We start from the raw sequence: 15,166 nt of genomic DNA on the forward strand, positions 1-15,166 counted from the left end.
ACTCTCTAAAACGCAACACATTCAATGTATTTTATTTTCGCTTGACTTAAATGAAACTTGGGAAAACATCATTTTTATCTTTTATTAGTGGAAATTGGGAACACAACGATTAGAGCATATATGCCTCTATCAAGTACGTTAGCCCTACATTGACAACATAAATATTTTATTGTAATAGATTTATGATGGCAGTAATTTAAGTTAATACTTTTAAACTTTATGATAAAAACTCATCCGCAGGGCCGTCTCACTACCATGCATGTGCGGGGCTCGCTAACCCCGGAGCTCATAATTTTTTTAATTTTTTTTATATATGTTATATGCTTGATTGTTAGCTTTACTATTTTAGTATTTTGTATGTTTATTACACTTATCGTTCTACTGCCAACTAGTTTACAAGAGGCCCATTTATAAGTTTATATCTATGTGCCTATTCTATTTTGCGTACAGAGGTCCATCACAAATTTGATGATAGAATCAAGTCTATTGTAAATTTTAACGACATAATCCGGAATTGCGACTGATTATTTATTAACTTTCAGTGGTTTAACAAAACCACCGAACAAAATAAATCCGAAAAAGGGAATTACATTCTACTTAATTTGTTCACTACAAAATTCGAATTTCGTATTTCAATTCCTTTTCCTTGAGGGAAAAATGATAACATTTGCAACTAATAATTTCCTGAAAGGAAAAACAGGTCTTCTTGCTGATTGAAACTATCCCATAACATCAATGAATCTACACCATCAGCCCATTGCTGAAAAGAATAATCTCCTTTAACTAAAGAGGATTCATCTCCAAGGCAAGAATTCGGGATTTCTGAATTTGAAGTCATCGTCGATGTCTCTTGGTTTGTGTTTGTGAATGCATGGATATCTGCATCAAAGTTCATGCACGCCATGTTGTAATCAATCCTTGAGTTCATGTCATTTTTAACTCTCAGTTCATCTATCTTGGCACAATCCAAATGGATGTTTGTGTTAGTTGACACAATGTTGCAGGACTGTTCATTTTTCACTCCCAAATCGTGTTTCTTCTCTTCGTCAATATGTTTGTATGTGTTTGGGTCTACTCCAAGAAGTTTGAGCTTTTTCTTGATTCGAGTGTTCCAATGATTCTTGATTTCGTTATCTGTTCGTCCAGGAAAATGTGATGCTATCTTAGACCACCTAAAATAGTATTCCAAATATTAGTCGTTAAATATTTGATTACAATTTACAGTTACATATATGCAAACTTTACTTGATATAACATCAGAGAAACAAAGATGAAGAAGCGATACCTATTACCAAGACGAGCATGAAGTTCAATAATCTGATCTTCTTCGGCTTCTGATAATGTACCTCGTTTGAGATCAGGCCTCAAATAGTTAATCCATCTTAATCTACAACTTTTCCCACATCTTAGCAAACCTTCATGAAACCGAAAAATTAATAATATTAGGATCGAAAGTTCATGACAATATTAGCATCGCAACTAAAGAGAAAATATGAATTAGAACCTGCAAGTTTTGGAACCATTCGCCAACATTGGATGCCATTGTTGATGATAAAATTCATAAGCTTTCGATCTTCTTCCATAGTCCATGGACCTCTCTTCAATCCTGCTCTTTCACAACAAGGCTGTCTCCCCATGACCACAAAAAAAAAAAAGTTTCCCGAACCTTGCGCGTATATGTTCTTGATCTTTTTGTAGTTAGTCTTGTCTTTCCAACCCACAGAAAACCAAACAAAGCCTTTTATAAACTGAGCCAAGATTCCTCCGACAAAGTTTGTTGAATATTTAAAACATGTACAGTTAGTTTTGGTTGACGTTGATGAATGTATATTACAATAAACCCTAAAAATGGTCACCCACTCTTTGTTTATATTAATCATTGTAGATGACTAGACGTGGGTTCTTTATCTTGACAAATTATGAAATCATCAAGTTTGTAGCCATAGTGTAAAAGTCTTGTTTTTAAAAGTTTTAAAGTTTTGGAGTAAAAATCCTGGAGAATATTAAATAATAAGATTTTGGCCCCTTGAAGAGCTGGCCAGCTTTGTCTTTGTAGGGAAGTTATTCATACATCTTAGATGCCAATTTGCATTTCCCTATTCGTGTATCATGTTTAATTAATTAGTAATTATTAGTTGTTTTATGTCTATTAGCATGTTTCTTCTAATTTATTTTGATGGAGTTCACACACGAATGGAATGATGCCATTCATGAAATAAATAAAATATAATGTGAATAATGGTAAAAGTAGATTTGTTGAGGACCGAGCCCCGATGCCTGAAAAGCTTCATTGTAAATGCTTTGAATTTCCATGATGATTAAAAGTTGCATGAAAACTTAGATTAGTTACGAATTAAAACAGGGGCTACTAAACATCAGTAGCACATTACATTTAGCGGTAATATGTATGTTAGTGGTAAAATGATTATAAGTGGTTTGTACATTCAAACATAGATGCTTAGCGGGTCACTATGAATCACCATATTCCAATTTAAATGGAAATTTTCAACTAAGGTAGTGATATACGGAGTACTTGAATAGAATGCTTGTACGTAGCTCTAATAAACCAAGAAAAATCAATGAGTGGACATAAATTTAAGACTTAAGTCGGTATTGACATGTAGAAGGGTATTCTTCTCGAATTCATCGGTAATTCAAAAGATCTGTAAGATTATGTGTTAATGCTAACTAAGTTACCACTGATGGATCTTTCAACTTAAGGTTGTCCACTACAGGTTAAGTGTTCTATTGCCGACTGTTATAACCATCAACTGAAACGTGTTGTGATGGTTCAACCCTATATAAAGAGTATCCTCTTATATGTTTTACACAATAAATTCAAACTTCATTTTCACATCAAAGGAGTATCTTGCTCTTTGTTAAAATAAACATAATATATAAAAATATAAAAATAAACCTTTATTTTTTTTTGGATTATTGATTTTGTATACCCACGAAATATTTTAATCTGAAAGTGCAAAAACCATACGAATCAGAAAACTATATTTGTCATATTGAAATGTGAGATCTACGAAACGCGTATAAATGGTAAGCCCATGCATTCAACGGAGACCGCGATTTCGACAAGACATGCCTTAAAATTGAAAACATATCCTCTTTATTTCCAAACTCAATTCAACTTTGTCCCAAGCAAAGTTTAACCTACTCATTGATGCCCCCATTGACATAGCATATATGCAAAAGAAACCATCTCCAATTATCAACATAGGCATTTAAGCAAACAATTAGTGTGCATAATTGTATTGCCACTTATAAACTACTTTTGATCAACTCATTGCGCACCCCTCATATTACAATTGATATATGAGAATAAATTGATAGAGATGATTTTCCGTTTGAGCAACAATTGATAAACATAAACTTGTGGTTGGTTTCGAATCCCGATTTGAAAGGGTGATGATTTCTGGTTTTACCAAATGCTTTGGTATATTTTGGTTCTAGTTGTATACCCTAATAGCATCCAAACCTAATTGAGTCCAAACTCTGAAAACTGAAATGCACAAATAAGTTTGGTTATGTATTCCATGTATAGGTCAGCCTCAACCCAGGTTGAATTCTACCTGGTTTGGGCTGATCTATGTTGTTCACCTCTATTCTGAGTAGGAGTGCATCATAATTCAAGTAATAAGTTTTATTTAGCTTTTGAGTTAATTAATGCTGAGTAGAAACATAACTTTTGTACTACAAAGTCAATTAAAAAAATATATATATTTGTTACAACTACTCTATTGTGACATTTGTGGTCTAAAAAGTGAAAACTACCTAAGGCAAACAATATATTAGTCTATTTTTTTGACCGATTGTAAGATAAGATTAACAAAACAAAATGATGATAAATGAAATTATACAAAGACTAGGGATATTTAATTTAATTTAAGATCAACAAAAATGCCTTGGGTCAATATCAAAGTTGTAGTATAATATGTATGCTGCTATGCTCTTTATGTCCCGTACCATGACAATGATATCTCGATATTCACATATACAATATACATTTTTAAATAATTAAAATAAATAAACAAATATTTATTGTGATATACCATTTTAATAAAAACCTAACAACCAGCTTGATCTAGTGATAAAGTGTTGTGTCTTCAACTAAAATTGTTATGGGTTCGTTCGAAAAATAATAATAATAAAAACTATGATCCAAAAGTCCAAAACAAAATAATAATTAATTAAAAGATGAAGTGTTAGCGTGACGTGGTAGGTTCAAATCATTATGGGTGTAAGGTTTGAAGGATTAAAATGAAAAAATATGTTGTTAAAACAAAATTAAAGGATGACGTAAAAGTTATCTATCGAGAAGCTAGAGACCCGAAAAGGCAACGAAATAATTACAATTCTAAGTCTTATCCAAGACATGTATTATTTAATGTTGTCATGTGAATTGCTAGAAACACGTGAAGTGTATGGCTAACCCAATAACAAAAGTTTGCGTAAGGGGATTGGAGAAGGCTATCAAGAGAAAAAATCTTTTTTCTAAAGTGATTCGATTCGGAACTATTATATGTCTAAGGTTCAATATTGAAAAATTTTCAAAGGTTTTCCCATACTTTTTCGGTGTCAAAAACATTCGAAATACCTCGACTTTTTAGAACAGGTCTGAGTCAAATATCATGATCTGAAGCACTTCTTTTTACACTATTTTGTATACCCAAGGACTCAATCGTATGGTATGTAAATATATGACAGGGTTACCCGATGTTGTAATTATCGTTGACCAGCACGAAGAATATACGGCCTTTTAAGAATGTATCCCATTGGGAATTCCAAACTTTGTTTAACTGATACAAATTGTGACCTTGATCTCGCAGATATTTCGATTCCAGCGAATGATGACACTATATCTTTAACCCAATTAATTCTTAACAAATTCGTGTTTTCAATTTGTGAAGGTTGTTCTTGCTATATAAGAAATACATGATTGATAATAAGATAAATAACTTATTTCATTTTGAAAGGTTTATAAATTTATCGAATCGGTTAGTATTTCTAAATCTCAAAAAAGAGATAAAAACAAGTGATAGAATTTAATTAGTTGGTATTCAAAATATGTGATTCAAGTAGTCAAATCGAGAAAGAGATGGTTGAATCAAAATAATTTTGTATAAAGTTTTATTCTTTTAATAGGACAATATGAATGTTCTATAATGTTCCATCAACACACTAAATGGGTTATATGATCTATCCGGTGTGGAAGTAGGCCAACATTTTTATTGGAAACTCGGGGGTTTTCAAGTCCACGTCCAAGTGCTTATTGCTTCTTGGGTTGTAATTGCTACCTTATCAAGTTCAGCCACTTTAGCCGTTCGAAACCCATAAACCATTCCGACCGGCGATCAGAATTTCTTTGAATATGTCCTTGAATTTCTTCGAGTATGTCCTTGAATTTATTCAAGATGTTAGTAAAACTCAAATTGGAGAATAATATGGTCCTTGGGTTCCTTTTATTGAAACTATGTTTCTATTTATTTTTTATTCTAATTGGTTAGACGGCCTTTTACCGTACCTTCAGTAGTTCCTATCATGTTTCTTGGATTATTTATAAGTGGTATTCAAGCTCTTATTTTTGCAACTTTAGCCGCAGCTTAGATTGGTGAATCATGGGGAGGGCCACCATTAACAAGAAAATCTTTATTTTAACCTAAGGCAATGTGTGTGGTTAAAAAAATTGACTTAGGAAATGAAAAGATACAACTACACTATATATGATTAGAGTAATTGAAAAAAAGATTACAACATTGATATTGGAGTAGAGAATTGGAAAAAAGGGGGAAATAGATCTCAAAGATATATTTCCTAAAATTCATGTTTGGTCCATTTATATCATAATAATACCTTCCCCTCAATGAATATCCGGTTTACATTGGTCATCGAATCTGAATAGTCATTATTCGGAGTCGTAATTTGAAGAAGAAGTCTTGTGGTATTACTACCAGTGGCGAAGCCACACTGTCACCACCGGGTTCAGCCGAACCCGGTCCTTTTTTGGTTTTATATATAACCTATAGTGCCGAATTAACGAGCGAACCCGTTATCGTTTTAAAAAGGTATATTCGAACCCATTGATTATAAAAAATTAGTTAATAAACAAATAAAAACATCGGCTATGGCTCAGCAATCGATCAACTTTTTCCTTCGTCGTCCGCCTCAAGGTTTCAACCATCGCCAACGACCAATACATGTTGGTCTATCGTTTGAGAAGTGTTTTTCTTCAATGAAGCATGTGAAATCGGATTTGCATAATCATTTGGGTGACGATTATATTTTTTATGCTTGTATTTGTTGTATTGAGAATAAGTTCTTTTTCAAAGTCGTGATTGAAGATAATTTGCAAAACATGAAAACACGTAAGGAAAAATTATAATATGCAATATCTTTATATTTAATGACTTTGTATTTTATTGAGTGTTAACGATATATTTTTGTTATGATAGTGGTATTGCATTTTATTTATCTAACCGAATGATCAACCCGACCCGACTCATCCAGGCGCAAAATCTTTGACACCGGAAAAAAAATATCAAGCATTGAAAATTCCGAACCCATAGGAAAAAGTTTCTAGCTCTGCCACTGATTACTACGTATTATCAAATGATATTACAAACAAGGATGTTATATAGAATGATTCCCCCTTTTCAGTTCATTTTATTCATCGATTGACCAAACTTATTAATAAATAATAAATTGTATTAACTTAGATCAATCAAATCAATTTCTATGAAACGATTTGGCCCAATCAATTTATCCATTGATTATATTATGAATTTAGGTTGCAGGGTAATGATAAAAATGATAAATGAAGGGGGAAAGGAAAGAATAGTTGATAAAAAAAAAAGCGGGGTTCATAAAAAGTTCGTAGAGTGTAAGGATATTTTTGTTTCTAGCCATCCAAATACATCAACATGAAATCACCAAAATAGCCTCTATCGGTTTTCTCCTCTCTACCAATACCGATAGATCCAAAGTTGTAGAGATGAACTCCATCGGTAAGCAAAATAATATCGATGGAATTTTACACCAAAGGACAATTTGTGGCCAAGCGCGTCTAGCAAGAGAACATATGGCTAGTGGTTTTCAAATGACGGCCATAGATGTGCTCATACTTGATGAAACCAAGACGCCCCGCTTTAATAAACCGTCTACAGTTAGATTTTCTTTGTTGAAGCCCTCCAAGCAAGAAAGTTCACATTTTTGGGTAACCACTTAAACAATTCTTAAACTTTGTTTGTTGAATTATTTATTATTTAGAGAGAGTTTACTATATGAATGATGTGTGTTCTGTTCATGTATCGAATAAGTTTGAAATTTTGAAACATTAGTTGAACATTATGGTTGGTGGGGAGATGAGACCCAAATGTTTGATTCCCTAATTATTATCTCAATTATTGTCTTATTCGTATTATTTTTCAGGTAACATAATTGAGCAAACTTATCATATAACATACTACAAATAGTTTATTCTAATGTTTATGTACTAAAAAGTATAACTATTTTTCTTTATTTATATAAATTTTGTAAAAAATAGCTTTTGAACTTTAGAGTGCAACTGTTAAAAATTGTATTAAACAAAAAAATATATACATTTACCTTTCCTTAAAATAAACTGAAATATCTATCTATAATATATATAAACGAAACCATAAAAGTCTTGCGTGTCGCGATGTGGTTGCTCCCCCATTTTTTGGAGTCACCAGATTTGCTTGATTTTTAAATGGAGGCTTCTCATGCATTTGACCCGAATTCACGAGTATGTGTCTCATCAAACCCATATATTTCTTAAACGGGTTATAACATCTCATTAAATTAAAAACTAATTTCACAAAATATTTGATTTAAATATCCTATAAAGTAGGGATATACTAAAAATTAATATCAGATTTATTTAAAAAAGTATTTATAATTAAAAAACCAATTTTATAGTAAAAAAAAAACCAACGGCTCTTTAGTCACATCAAACTCATATAACTTTTAAACCGGGTTATAACATCTCATTTAAAAACAATTTATTATCAAACCATAAGTATATTATTAACTTTCGTAGTAGTTAATATATTATTGTACTAAACTAAGTTACGTTAAATCTTGGTTGATTTTGGAGAATACAATCTTCTTGGTGGATAGAATAGTATGTGGTGTAACTATGGCAATGGTTATTCATACACCCTTTTTGGTTATTCATAATTTTATATTCTTGATTTTAGAGAGGCTGGACCCCCGGCTCGATAGTAGTTTTGCATCAAGCCTTGGACATAAGGCACATAGCACTCAATCATCGGGACACCGTCTGATTATCCCTGTAGCTATTCATCAGCAACTATTGGATGTTTTAGTCCGTTTCCTAATTATGTAGAATAATATATATTCTTGATACTTTACTTTTTTCCTTCAAAACTGTATTTCATATCAATATTCAACATACTAAACTTTAAGGTGAGGGGATGGATTCGGGATGGTTATGGGCAGGTTTTAACAACACTGAGATGGGTTGAGGTGGATGGTGAGAGATTGTGAATTGGGAAAAGAAACAAAGAAGGAAGAAAATAAGTAGGATGCTATATGGCATGGTTGTAGAAGAAGGAACACCACACTCCTTTTTTCAGTGCCGTATCACACTTGGAGGTGGTTATGGTATCACTCTGTTCATCCAAGGTTATTTGATTCGGATTCTAAGTTTCGAGTCAAATTAAATATTGAATAAACATAGAGAGAAAGACAGTGAAGTAAATAATTATATAAATTTTACAGTTTCAATAAGAAAATAGAAATGTGTTTATGATTATCATAATTTTATATTTCAGGTATATAATTTATTAAAATTTCTCTTACTCATCATACCTTATTGTTTTTATGTTTTATCGAGTTACTATTTTGCTTGCTGGTTTGTACCATAATTCACTATTTGACTTTTAGTTCCTTACACTTTAATGAGTATTATTTTTCTTTCCTTGAGTATTAATAATATTATAAAACACTTATGGTTTTATTTGAATTTTAATTAAAAAAAACTTCTACTTTATAATTATTCATTATTCATTATTATTATATTTTTATTGTTATTATATACTATACTAACTCCAAACCGATCTTTACCGTTTCGACTTAATGATTTTTTTATATGTTTAATGTTCTTTATTGATTCGACTTATTTATTCTTTTCTATGCTTTAAGTTTCAATCTAATTATTGCGAGTTAATGTGCTTGCATGATTCAACATATTTACATCTAAATTGAATTTCTTTTAACAATTTCATTGCAACAACACATATCTTAAAAAATAAAGAATTAATTTCATATATACCCTTATAAAAATTACAAATATCATATATACCCAAGCAAAATTTGAAATATCATATATACCCTTACAAAGTAAATAAAATCTCATATATGCTCTTATAAACACAATTAAAGTATCATATATACCCCTATTAATTAATAAACAACTATTTTACCGTTATTTTTCAAAATATTTATCTTTTATATATGCCCATTTTAACGAATATACCATTCTACCCCTTTCTATTACATAATGTGTTTATACATTATATTATTATTTTAATTTTAATTGACGTTTCTCACCTTTAACGACAACCAAATCGTTTCACGTCACTTCTTTAAAATTGCAAACCATTCGAAGATTTGTCGCATTGAATGGTCAATTTTCTAAATTTTTTGATGAATTGGGTATATATGATATATTAATAACTTTGTAAGGACGTACACGATATTTTTAGTTTTGTATGGTTATATATGATATTTTCAATATTTGTAAAGGTATATATGAAATTGAAAAAAAAAACTAGCTTATTATTAATCATGTCCGGACAGCCCAAATTACCATGCCCTCACATTGTTTATATTTTGTGAAAACAAAACAATAACAATAACATAACATACTCTAAAGTAGCCGTTAAATAAAAATGGAAGAAACAAATTTAAAAACTCAGTTGACGATCATCATCAAAGCTTGAAAAATGGTGGATGAAGAGCATAATCGGAAGTGTTTATTGAGCCCTGGGTTTAGATCTGTAGCAGCCATGGCCGGTTGGGACGAAGAAACTCTGTTAATGGCTTCTAATGGCACTCCACCTGATCGTAATTCCAAACCCAAGAGACGGTCCGACCCGTTGTTCAAATCTCCACCTAGTTTTTCCAGAAGGTATGACTACCAAACCCTGATTTTGTATCCGTCAAATTGGATTTTAATAATCTCGATAATAATCAAACTGAGTTTATTCCCAAATTTTGTAAAATCTACTCTCATTGGTCCTGTGGTAAAAAAAAAAAAAAAAAAGAAAAAAAGTTAACGCCGTTTGATGTTTTAGGGCTTTTGATCAGATAGGAGGATATGAGTTGATTGATGTAAAACTTAGCTCGGAACGAAACAACGAAATAGTGTTTCAATTTGGGTGTTTGAACTTCCATTAAGACAAAATCAAGCCATTTGATCACCGTTTTACATCAATTGACTTGTATCATGTTGTCGGTTTGAAATTCGGAAATAACTTAACGGCGTTAAGGGTTTCTTTTTTTAACGGAGGATGAATGAGAGTAGATTTGTTAAAATTTGGGACCATAAACTCAGTTGGGATTATTATTGGCCAATGGCATTTAGTTGGGATTATTAAAATCCTATTTTTGTCTAAATTATTATAATTGGTGTATGTGATGTGATATTCAGAAAACGTAGAGATCAGCGGCCGAGTCCTGTTTCAAAATTTGTAGTAGCTCTTGAAGGTTTGTTGGGTTAAATTATTAGAGCTTTGATTTGTTTTTTTATCTATTTAATAATTGAGCCTTAATTTTGGTGTGATGTGTTAATAGAAACTTTAGATGAGAAGAAAGAACGGAAGGTTGATGTGGGTGCTAATGGGAAAAGTTTGGAGAAATCTAATGAATCGAGCTCTGGAAACGCTTTGATTTCATGCATTGATCGACTTCGTGAAGAACTCTTGTGTGCGGTAAGTGTTATTAGGTTATATCTTTTTTTTTTAGTAAATTGATAGGGTAAAACTTGATTCCGTGTTTGTTATATTTACAGATTTGTTTAGATATATGTTTTGAACCAAGCACCACTCCTTGTGGACACAGGTAATTCCTTCATTAATTAACGAAAACCCCCAAATTAAGTTAGGGTTTTGGTTTCTGATTTTGATTTTGATTTTGAAATTTTGTAGTTTTTGTAAGAAATGCCTGCAATCTGCTGCTGATAAATGTGGTAAGCGTTGCCCGAAGTGCAGACAACTAATAAGGTATTACAGTAAACCTTTTTTATGAAACAGATGATCATTTTTTTAGTAAAGCATTTATGATTGAAACCTTGAGTGTGTTGCAGTAATGGAAGATCTTGCATCATTAATACAGTTCTATGGAACACGATACAGCTCTTGTTTCCAGAAGAAATAGAGGCAAGAAAGTTGGTGACGAGAAGTTCAAAGATGGTTGAATCCGGTAGTGTAATTCAAGCCATAAATAATAATTATAATTTGGGGAATCAGAGTTTTTTTCGGCCTGCTTCTGTGGTGTTACTGACTGCAGAGAATTTCATGGGGATGCTGCTTTAGCTCTGAGATTGCAGCGAGAGGAGTTATTGAGAAGGTCTGTAGCAGAAGCTTCTGGTAATCAGAGGACAATGGTATCAAGAATTTGTAGCCTTCGTTGGCTCTAGATTTATACTTGTGTTAAGGGTAAAGCGCCGCGATTGCTGTGATAAAACTGGTATATGTTGCTGGAATATTCTCTGTTTTGGGGTTTCTGATATGTTTGAACTGATGTTTTATTCAATTTTAAATTGCATTAAAACGGTTTTTTTTATGTTGATAACAAACCAATCTGTACTGCAGCAGTCTAGACCCGTTTTATCTGTATTTTAAGTTCAACCTGTTATATCAGTGTTGACCAACTCGGCGTGTAACTCATTGTAACTCAATGTTGACCAACCTGTTAAAAATGCATGTTTATGTTATAAATAAATAAGTATATGTTTAAATTCTTTGAGTTAAGTGTTTTATCTGATTCAGTTTGAAGAGTTTATGTGTTAACATACAACTCATTTATGATTTTTATTTGCTGTTCAAAAAAAATTCATGATATTTTATTTGCAATGTCTTAATTCATTATTTCAAAAGAAGCACTTTTGTAAGAAAATAAATTTACCAAGATAAAATTGTGTTAGGAAACTTTGGCCATGTTGGTTTCTTGATACACTTTTTTTTGTAAACCCCAATTATATCTTGTATATAGACAATGTTTTTTTTATCATTTTAGTCCATATAATCTTTTAGACATTGTATTATTTTTCTCTGAACTTAACAAATAAAGTACAAACTACATCAATTAAAAGTTAAAACAGCCTCCTAACCACTTCACCCAAAACTAACATACATGATTAAACATTTAAACCCCAACACAAGTTGGCAGAATCATTCAATATCATCCATCACTACAAATGTTACAATATTGTTACATGAGAAGACCAAACATGTCCCACTATCAATCAACAAATATAGCCTAACATAACCTGTGTATCACAAAAAAAAACTCATCATAGTAAAGCCGACAACTTATGTATATATCCATCTGTATACTAATACGAGAACTCGTGACCTCTAAGTGAAATATACTTCTTAACCCAAATAGCAATATCTTCTGCACACGCTTGCGCTTCAGGTGTTCTAAGAAGCATATCAAGAGTAGCAAACTCATGAACACAATCCTTATAATCCAAAACCGGTGCATCAACATTAACCTTCTTCAGTTCCTGTGCATATGCAATAGCACGGTCCCTCATCCAATCATGTTCTGCCACAACCGTTAATGTAGGCGGCCTTCGTTTCAAAGGGGGGCCATCTCTGTTAGGAATAAGAGGATTGGCTGCAGGGTGATCTAGGTCAAACTGGTCTTCTGGGAGGAAAAGTTTCCATGCAAGTATGCTCATCGACTTGTCAAAGAAGTAAGAGTTTGATAGTTTTATCTCTGAATGCGTGGGAGTGTTTCCAATGAAGAAAGGGTACATTAAAACCTGAGCCACTACTTTAACCGGGTCCAGTAGGGTTCCAGATTCAACTGCTTTGCGAGCCACATAATCAGCAATGTTTGCACCACAACTCGCCCCAAGAAGAACACATCTATATGCAATATTAATTAGTACGTGAACTAAGCTTTATATTCCATTATAATAACATGTTCATCTTCAAAATTTCAAATTAGCACGTGATACCTAGATTTTTAATCAACACGCCACCTCTACACTTCCTAATAACAAGGCTAACACTCGTAACATTGCATAATTTATGACATACATTGATTTATGAGGTCATTAAACTCACTCGTCAACGTAATTCAGTATTGATAGCTGGAGTGGTAAACTTGTAACATGACCAAAATAGGCGCATTACAGGTTACTTATTTCATTTCTTATAAGTTATAACTAAAGATTATATTATGAACAATGAAGAAATAATAATAATAATAATAATAATAATAATAATAATAATAATAATAATAATAATAGTAATAGTAATGGTAAACTACCTGGATGGATCTCCATGTGCAGCAAGCCAAGGCTCCACTAAAGAAGCCCCAAACGCATCTGCAATATGCCCTTGAACATCCGCCTTTCTCGAATCCACCTTCTTCCCCAACGACTTCCCACACTCAGCCAAATTCGCCTGCTTCGCAAGCCAATGCATCACCTTCATCCCATCCTCAAACGCAGCCGGATACCGATCCTCGGGCACCAGCCTGTACCCAACAGCTATCACAATCACATCACACACCTTCGCAATCCTCCTACAAAAAAAGTCATTCGCCGCCGAATCACAGCTTCCCGCAACAAATCCCCCGCCGTGAAACTGCACCATCAGAGGCAGCTTCCGGCATTTACGATTAAACGGCGAATATCCTCTATACGCACCAACCTCATTACTCACACCGGCATCATCCGTACTAAAACCGATACTATAACTACTCCTACGATTACTCGAAACAGCTGACACATTATGCGTCTCGGCCGGAGCGTAACTGTTCCGCCGAGAAGCAACGCCGTTTCCGGAATTGGTACGGAGGAATCTGGAATCAAGTTCAGATCCGTTACTATTACTGTTGCTGTTACCTCTAACCCTAGCAGTGTCGGAATGGAGACACGTGTCAGGTAGGAATATTCGAACAGAGAGACAGGACGACGGATCGATGTGGATGTCTTTGGTGGCAACGCCGTCGGTGAAGGAGGGATTAGCGGCGGAGATGGTTTCCTCAGGACGAGATGTGACGCCGAAAGAAGTGTTGTTGTCGGTGGTTAAATGGATTCGGTTGTGTAAGCGTCGTTTAAGTATTAATTTGAATAAGAGGCTGTATAATTTAACAGCGACGCTAGGCATTGCTTCTTCTTCGCAAACCCTAGATTAGAACGATAGTTGTAATTGCAGAATTAGAGTTAACACACAATGTGGGAAGAGTTACCAGATCGAATTGAATTGAATTGAGATTGATGGATTCCAATTGTTGAGTGATGAATCTGAAGGTTACTTCAACGAAGGATGATGATGATGGTGCCAGGAACATTTGGGCTGTGTTGGATTTTGGTATTTTATGGGATTTGTTTTTGTTTTTAATTTATTTTAGTTTATTTTTGTTAACTTAAATTAGCAAATGAGAGAACCCTTTTTCGGAATGGTACTCTTATTTTCGTACTTTGCAGGATTTGAACTCTTTGTCTGTGAGACGTCTTCTCATCATACGATGTCTCTTGAGGACGAGTGAGATAACATAACCTGCATAATGTCAAAAGCTTCTTGTCCGGCAAGAGTGCAAGAACAACTTGCATAAAGATCACCGTCGTCTAGAAAACAAATGATTAAATAATGTTTTAAAATGATAATGGTAATTAAAAGAGACTAGCTATTAGCGTATTGGTTGGATCAATTAAACTTGACTAAAAAACTTTAAAGGTAAATTAAATAACACAAGTCCATTTCTTTGTCATGGTTATTATTCCTTGCCTAAATGTGCAGCAATGAACTATAGCCCCTCCGAAATGTCTGTATTTTTCTTTGAAAGATTGGATTTATTGAAAATCCGAATTTGATCAACACCTAGAAAGTCGCTAGCTCTAACAAATAAAAACATTCAATTACAACACCAA

The 15,166-nt window shown here is 33.0% G+C and overlaps 3 protein-coding genes across 3 annotated transcripts; 1 reads left to right on the forward strand and 2 right to left on the reverse strand.

Annotated features, from left to right (window-relative positions):
* Window positions 1-380: 380 nt before the first annotated feature.
* Window positions 381-1,694, reverse strand: LOC143618259 (myb-related protein 315-like). The gene is made up of 3 exons (XM_077090543.1): window positions 1,505-1,694; window positions 1,286-1,415; window positions 381-1,172 (listed from the first exon to the last, which is right to left on the reverse strand). The coding sequence occupies exons 1-3, from the start codon at window positions 1,635-1,637 to the stop codon at window positions 674-676; spliced, it is 762 nt and encodes a 253-aa protein (XP_076946658.1). The 5' UTR covers window positions 1,638-1,694; the 3' UTR covers window positions 381-673.
* Window positions 1,695-9,930: 8,236 nt separating this feature from the next.
* Window positions 9,931-11,646, forward strand: LOC143618254 (uncharacterized). Its single transcript, XM_077090540.1, has 7 exons — window positions 9,931-10,183; window positions 10,706-10,761; window positions 10,849-10,985; window positions 11,066-11,115; window positions 11,202-11,276; window positions 11,360-11,480; window positions 11,563-11,646. Exons 1-7 carry the CDS (start codon window positions 9,999-10,001, stop codon window positions 11,644-11,646), a joined length of 708 nt encoding a protein of 235 aa, XP_076946655.1. The 5' UTR covers window positions 9,931-9,998.
* A 937-nt stretch (window positions 11,647-12,583) lies between these two features.
* Window positions 12,584-14,628, reverse strand: LOC143618257 (putative carboxylesterase 16). Its single transcript, XM_077090541.1, has 2 exons — window positions 13,558-14,628; window positions 12,584-13,151 (listed from the first exon to the last, which is right to left on the reverse strand). The coding sequence occupies exons 1-2, from the start codon at window positions 14,400-14,402 to the stop codon at window positions 12,611-12,613; spliced, it is 1,386 nt and encodes a 461-aa protein (XP_076946656.1). The 5' UTR covers window positions 14,403-14,628; the 3' UTR covers window positions 12,584-12,610.
* Window positions 14,629-15,166: the final 538 nt, after the last annotated feature.

Source organism: Bidens hawaiensis, unplaced genomic scaffold (genome assembly GCF_021521415.1).
Source record: "Bidens hawaiensis isolate Kalapana, Puna unplaced genomic scaffold, B.hawaiensis_p1.1 tig00066618_1, whole genome shotgun sequence".
Classification (NCBI taxonomy): domain Eukaryota; kingdom Viridiplantae; phylum Streptophyta; class Magnoliopsida; order Asterales; family Asteraceae; genus Bidens; species Bidens hawaiensis.

Bases quoted from the DNA above. Each gene is read 5' to 3' on its own strand.
- LOC143618254 (XM_077090540.1), top strand. From the start codon at position 9,999: ATGGTGGATGAAGAGCATAATCGGAAGTGTTTATTGAGCCCTGGGTTT. The intron at 10,762-10,848 runs GTTTGTTGGGTT...ATGTGTTAATAG, and splicing joins ATTTGTAGTAGCTCTTGAAG to AAACTTTAGATGAGAAGAAA. The intron at 11,116-11,201 runs GTAATTCCTTCA...GAAATTTTGTAG, and splicing joins ACCACTCCTTGTGGACACAG to TTTTTGTAAGAAATGCCTGC.
- LOC143618257 (XM_077090541.1), bottom strand. From the start codon at position 14,402: ATGCCTAGCGTCGCTGTTAAATTATACAGCCTCTTATTCAAATTAATA. The intron at 13,152-13,557 runs GTAGTTTACCAT...TATTGCATATAG, and splicing joins GCACATGGAGATCCATCCAG to ATGTGTTCTTCTTGGGGCGA.
- LOC143618259 (XM_077090543.1), bottom strand. From the start codon at position 1,637: ATGGGGAGACAGCCTTGTTGTGAAAGAGCAGGATTGAAGAGAGGTCCA. The intron at 1,416-1,504 runs GTTCTAATTCAT...GGTTTCATGAAG, and splicing joins AATGGTTCCAAAACTTGCAG to GTTTGCTAAGATGTGGGAAA. The intron at 1,173-1,285 runs GTATCGCTTCTT...ATACTATTTTAG, and splicing joins CATGCTCGTCTTGGTAATAG to GTGGTCTAAGATAGCATCAC.